The 6241-nt window shown below is 40.4% G+C and overlaps 1 protein-coding gene across 2 annotated transcripts in view; it reads left to right on the forward strand.

Moving 5' to 3' along the window:
* phf2 (PHD finger protein 2) overlaps positions 1-6241 on the forward strand; it is a 57034-nt gene that overhangs the window by 20783 nt on the left and 30010 nt on the right. For both annotated transcript variants that reach the window (XM_032514876.1, XM_032514875.1), the window contains exons 10-13: positions 692-783; positions 872-961; positions 2344-2688; positions 2819-2935. In XM_032514876.1, the coding sequence (XP_032370767.1) occupies positions 692-783; positions 872-961; positions 2344-2688; positions 2819-2935 (644 nt within the window). The remainder of the gene's footprint in view (positions 1-691; positions 784-871; positions 962-2343; positions 2689-2818; positions 2936-6241) is intronic.

Here is a 6241-nt window from a genome sequence, read left to right on the forward strand (position 1 = left end):
TACACACACACTCACACACACACAAACACGCACACCATGGCTCTAAATGTTGAGTCATGGAGCTGATGCACAGGGATCCAGAGTGAGTTAGAGTTGACTCGGAAGTCCAGTTCAGACCAAAGATTTGCAAAAAACGAGTTGAAACTTGCAACTTCTTGCAAGTCTATGCTCTGCAGCGTTGTGAAAGCTGTTAGTTCACACCAATGAGACGATACATGTATCATCTCCATAGCAACGCCTCTTTGTACTTCCGTTCTAACTTCCGACTTTTGTAGCGGGACATATCATTTGATCAAATGATTGTGAATAACGTTAGTTAACAGTTGCATTTCTAGAGATGAATCAGCGTTTTTCAAAACTTTGTTCTAACGCCGTTCGCTCTCTTCAGTGCTTCTCTAGCTTGCTCAACCACACACCGTGCCCGCGTTCGTTGAGCCTCCGGTCTTAGAATGGTCTTGTCTCGCAAATCTTTGGTCTGAACACGTCACTTGGCTGTTTGGGAGCAGGACAGTTTGTCTAAACACACAGCTGACACAATCCAATCACTTGACCCGATGTCTCTGTGTCGGCTCATCTGGGCTTTGGTTTGGGAGAGTACTCAGTCACATCTGTAGTTAATGATCTTGACTTCTCAAAGTTTGAAAGTCAGGATTTATTCAATGCTAACATTTGCATTGACATTTCTCTGCAGGTTTACATAAAGCAAATAAGCAGCCAGCCCCATACCTGGTACATGGGGCCAAGATCATCAATGGAGCCTTCAGAGCTTGGACTAAAAAGCAGGTATGGACACGTGAGGACACGTGTGTCAGTTGTCCATCCAAACTGTAATTTAAAGTAATGACAGTTGTGTTTGTTTTTCTCGTGATAGGCACTCTTGGAACATGAAGACGAGCTTCCAGAGAACATGAAACCATCACAGCTCATTAAGGATCTTGCCAAAGAGATCAGACTGTCAGAGGTATTCTCATTTCATTTGGGCAATAACAAGGTTTCCGGTACTTTTACTCGTTGGCGGTAAGAAAGGGCCGCTTCCATGTTTACATCAACACGGTGATGTTCCGATGTGCCATCTGAGAGTCTCACTCTACTGTTTAGACTGCAGCCTTGTCTATTTATGACTTTCATTTCATGTATTTATCTCCAACAAGCAACAGTGACAAAGACAAGACAAAACAAAACAAATAAAAAAAAAATAGATATAAAAGGATTAGTTAGAAGGAGCAGGCGGAAGCAATCAGCTTATTTGGTCCTGCACCTATTTCACAAAATCATCTAATAATAGATATGCAAATAGAGCATACAATCTTTCTGATCTTCCAATAACTTACAACAATATACAACAAAACCTTTACATTACAATTCCTTTCCTATGTTTTGGTCTATTCTTTTTTTGTATTAGTCAAGTAATGATTTCTTAAATCTATTTTTGAATAGATTACACAAATGTTGCTTCTGTTGGAGCACCAAAGCAACATTTCAAGTTACCTTTGAAAACTGATCACTGGATATTCAGTTTTTTTATTAATATATAATATATACGTGTTTTTTTTTTTTATGGATTTTCGTTCACTGCCAAAATCAGCTGCCTATGTCAACTTTGCACACAAAATATTACATCCAGAATATTCCTGCAGAGGATGAGCCTTTTCATTTGAATGAGCACATGGCTTTATTCTCCTCTGACCCAGAGGACAGACTTTAGTGTTTTAGGAAGAGAGCCGGGTGACAGGTGCTCCACTTCCTTTGCTGTCACACAAGTATGAAAGCAAACTGTAAAAGGTTCAGTGAGAAACACAGAACAAGCAAAGTCCTACGAGGCAAATATAACTTTAGGTTCAGTCTTTTATAGACTAAGGTGAGAGATAGCAGCATCCGACTTTATGCTAATGTTAAAAGGTTGTCTTGTTGAAGAGTGGAAGGCGTTTAAAAAAAGAAATAAAATAATGACATTTTTGAATTTATTCATGTCAAGGCAGTATGAGTTTAGGAACACAAGGAAATTCAGAAAAATCAGACACTGTATGGACACACATGAGAGGTTTATATTTATTATAATATAATCTGTGACATGATAGTCCTGGACTAGCATCAATGTTAGCTTCTCTGTCAGGTGGACTAGTGTCAAATTTTGTGAGTGATGTGAGTGATGCCTCCAGTCATCAGATCACAAGTGATTTCTGTTTTGTTACTTAATAAACAAATAATGTCTTTATTTAGTTATTTAAAATGTAACCAACTTATTGATCAATGAACTAACCATTTCATCACTAGTTCAGTGAGGCTTGAATTGCCGATTACAAAATTACTGCCGATTACTTCACACATTGCTTTCATTTCTAGAATGCAACAAAAGCCATTAAGAGTGAGCCTAGCGTGAAGGTACCAGTGGAGGAGCCCCCGTCCACCCACTCAGAGCCTGAAGAGCCCGTCTCCCCCGCCCATGTCCCCTCGCCCAGCAGAGAGAAACCCAGAAAGAAAGCTTCCAAACCCCCCAAGCCTCCTAAGCCTCCCAAACCCCCAAAGATGCCCAAACCTCCGAAGGTGCCGAAGGTCAAGGAAGGAGGAAAGAAGAAAGCGAAGAAAGCAAAAGAGTCTTCTCCGCCTCCTAAACCCTCCAGCTTCGCAGCCCTTGAGTCCCACGCAAAAGACATCTTAAGTAAAATGGACCAGCCAAAAAAAATGAAGGTGAGTGTAGATGTAAATGGGAGCAGATTTTGCATCTCTTCCAGTAAAAAGCTTGTCAAATGTAACCACATATGCAGAATACTAAATGAAACCCATTGTTCCTCTTAATAATAGTTGTGTCTTTCTTCAGGCTGTTAAGAATGTCCTGAGTATATCAGAGAAGGAAATATCGAAGCAAAACAACGTGGAGAAGTTTGAAATCAGAGAGCAGAATAAAAACAAGACTGAAGCAAAATGGAAGTATAAGGTAAGAGCATCTCAGTTCTCACATAATATCACAGTCCAATTAAAGAAGGCTCAACCGGTTGTGGAAGTCACAAGCTGAGCAGCTGAACAGAAAAAAAATGTCGGACCGTCCAGAAGGGATTTGCACACTTCGCTTCAAAGCAATCAGCAAAAATAATGATGTGGCCAAGTCGCACTTTGGAGGCCTGCAGCTCATCAGAGAAGCATCCAGCCTCCCTCCCAGAGTTTACCTAATGGAATTAAACCACGTCCATATCCACTACCTCCCTTCTAAGTATTTACATATGTCCTCATCTTTAAAAAAAGAAAAGAAAAGAAGCTTGTTGTAGCGTTATTGCTGAAAAATAAGGCAAGGGTTTTTGGAGGAAAAGTGTAATTTTAAGACATCGGAGGGCTTTGGTTTCATGGAAAACTTAAACTGCTGTGGAATGCCTGCAGATCGCCATCCAACTGCTCCTTCCTATTGGGCCAAACATTTGCAGATGGAGTGGAAACCCTGTTAGATGCTACCAAGGTCACTGGGGATCACTGTGGCCTCATTCAGTGCATAGCTCCTCTGTGTCATGTGCAGGGCAGTTAGGCCTCCACTGTACCTTACTGTCCATTGTAAGAATGCAGAAGACAGTTTCAGGTTACGCCTCATTGTCACATGCCTTTCATTTAGGAGTCAAAGTGGTTGTGGAGTGAATATTTGAAAATGTGTATTCTTGGATTTCAGTTAATTACACGGTCTGCTCAGTGGGGATTTTTTTTTACGGCCGCAATGTTGCATTCCTCTTAGTAAATGTGTGTTTCTTTAAATATGTCAAAAGTGAATGTCATTAATTGATTAGACAAGTACTGATCATATGTTTTTATACTCTGCGTCTAACACCAGGCATTCAACTCCAAACACCACAGTTCATTGCAGCTACAGTATTTATCCTTATTTCTAGCACGGTTTTTGGTATTGTTTAATTTTGATTCAATAGAATAAGTGGAAGGGAGCCATAGTGTTGAAAAGATGACACACGGATCATTTGAGTTTATTAATGAGTACATTTGGGGAGTCAAAATACTTAAACAGGAAAAAAAGGTGCTGATTATTAAATGTTATGTAATACAAGCAGATTCTATTGGTACATGGTTGGCCAAAAGACAGAAACAAATAATAATAAAGGGAGACTGACTTATTATTCGTTGTTATGGAGGGGATGGGAGTTATATAGGAAAGTAGATACAAGGTTTGGATATCTTTGATTACAGTTGCATGAATTAATTTAATTGACAGGACAGCTGAAGACATGCAGCAAAGCGCCGCAGGGCAGAGTCAAACCTTGGCCTGCTGCGTCAAGGAGCAAACCTCTATATATTGGTGCCTGCTCTACCAGTTGAGCTACCTGGGTGCAAAAACACATTTGACATATCATCACCTTATAAAACATGTTGGCAAACACCGAGTAACATTAGCACGTATTTGGAGCCATGTTTCTTTAGCTGCTAAATGCTCCGCTGGTTTCACTAGCTTGTCTCTGAGCAGCTCATATTTCATTCACTCAAAACTGCTGTTGCTGCTGGAAACCAGACCATAGCTGAGAGACCAACAGTGGCTCGGTCCTCTGTAACATTACTCTTAGTCATTTGAGCTATTTTTAATATAAGAAATATTGATAAATGCAGCTGTAATCTGGAATTTTTTTTTTAATTTAAATGTCTGTTAATTCAATACAATTCAATTTTATTTATAAAGCGCCAAATCACAACAACAATTATCTTATTGTGCTTTTCATGAAAGAGCAGGTCTAGACCGTACTCTGTGATGTTATTTACAGAAACCCAACAAAACCCACCAAGAACAAGCACTAGGCAAGAGAGGCAAGGAAAACTTCCTTTTAAAAGGCAGAAACCTCGAGCAGAACCATGGCTCAGGGTGCTCTGCCTCGACCGACTGGGGGTGAGAGAAAGAGACACACAGAGACAGAGAAATAGTGAGAGAGAGATCAAAAGACAGACAGAGACAGAGAGAGAGAAACAAAAGGTACAACAATGTTGATTGAGCATTTGGCACACTGATGAAAGTGAAATTGATTGAAAGTGATAAAAGAGATTTATTTATATCTATATCTATATCTATATATATATATATATGCATTATTACCAACTGGGTGTCTGGCGTGAAACTGGCCCCTTTTTAACAAGAAAAAGTTGACTAGGCCGCCTTTGTAGTAAAAAAAGCTTTGATTTGTAACGTTTTAGTTACAAATAGCAGCCGATAGCATCTTTTGTTGCAACAGCTACTGCTACAAAAATGTAGCATTGCAGACTGTTCTTATATAGCGCTTTTCAAGTCTCAATGACTACTCAAAGCGTTTTTACATAGTACAGGAATTATTCACACGCATTCATACACTGTGGCCGAGGCTGCCGTACAAGGTGCCACCTGCTCATCAGATAAACACTCACGCACATTTACACACCGATGGGGCAGCATCGGGGGCAACTTTGGGTTCAGTGTTTTCCCCAAGGGATCGAACCACCAAACTTACGATTGGCAGGTGACTACTCTACCACTGAGCCATGTTAAATAAAACAAAGTGGTGGAGCGAGGTAGAGAAAGAACAGAGAGAGAGAGAGAGAGAGAGAGAGAGAGAGGTGCTAATGTTAGCTAAAACAAAGTGGTGGAGCGAGCTAGAGAAAGAACAGAGAGAGAGAGTGGTGCTAACGTTAGATAAAACAAAATGGTGGAGCAAGCTAGAGGGAGAAAAGAGAGAGAATGGTGCTAACGTTAGATAAAACAAAGCGTTGGAACAAGCTAGAGAAAGAACAGAGAGAGAGAGGTGCTAATGTTAGCTAAAACAAAGTGGTGGAACAAGCTAGAGAAAGAACAGAGAGAGAGAGCAGTGCTAATGATAGATAAAAAAAGTAGTGGAGCGAGCTAGAGAAATAACAGAGAGAGAGAGGTGCTAATGTTAGCTAAAACAAAGTGGTGGAGTGAGCTAGAGAGAGACCAGAGAGAGAGAGCAGTGCTAATGTTAGATAAAACAAAGGGTGTTTCTCAATACCAAGAAAGCAAAGAACGGACTTGGGTTCTTGGGGAGACCGTACTTGCTAGCTGTACCTGGAAGAATGAACTCGCAAGTTCAAAAGCACACAAAACGCTGTTGACAGTTTTGAGACGAAGCGTTCTTCTTGTTATTGTGCAACACCCCCAGCACAGAGGGCGCTTGCCACTTTATAGTTAGCTTTGATGTGTCTATTCATAATAAAGCATGGACGGTCACCTTTCACACCGTCTTTGTTGTTTTGTTACGTTTTCATTTAAAGTGCT

Source organism: Etheostoma spectabile, chromosome 4 (genome assembly GCF_008692095.1).
Source record: "Etheostoma spectabile isolate EspeVRDwgs_2016 chromosome 4, UIUC_Espe_1.0, whole genome shotgun sequence".
NCBI lineage: Eukaryota > Metazoa > Chordata > Actinopteri > Perciformes > Percidae > Etheostoma > Etheostoma spectabile.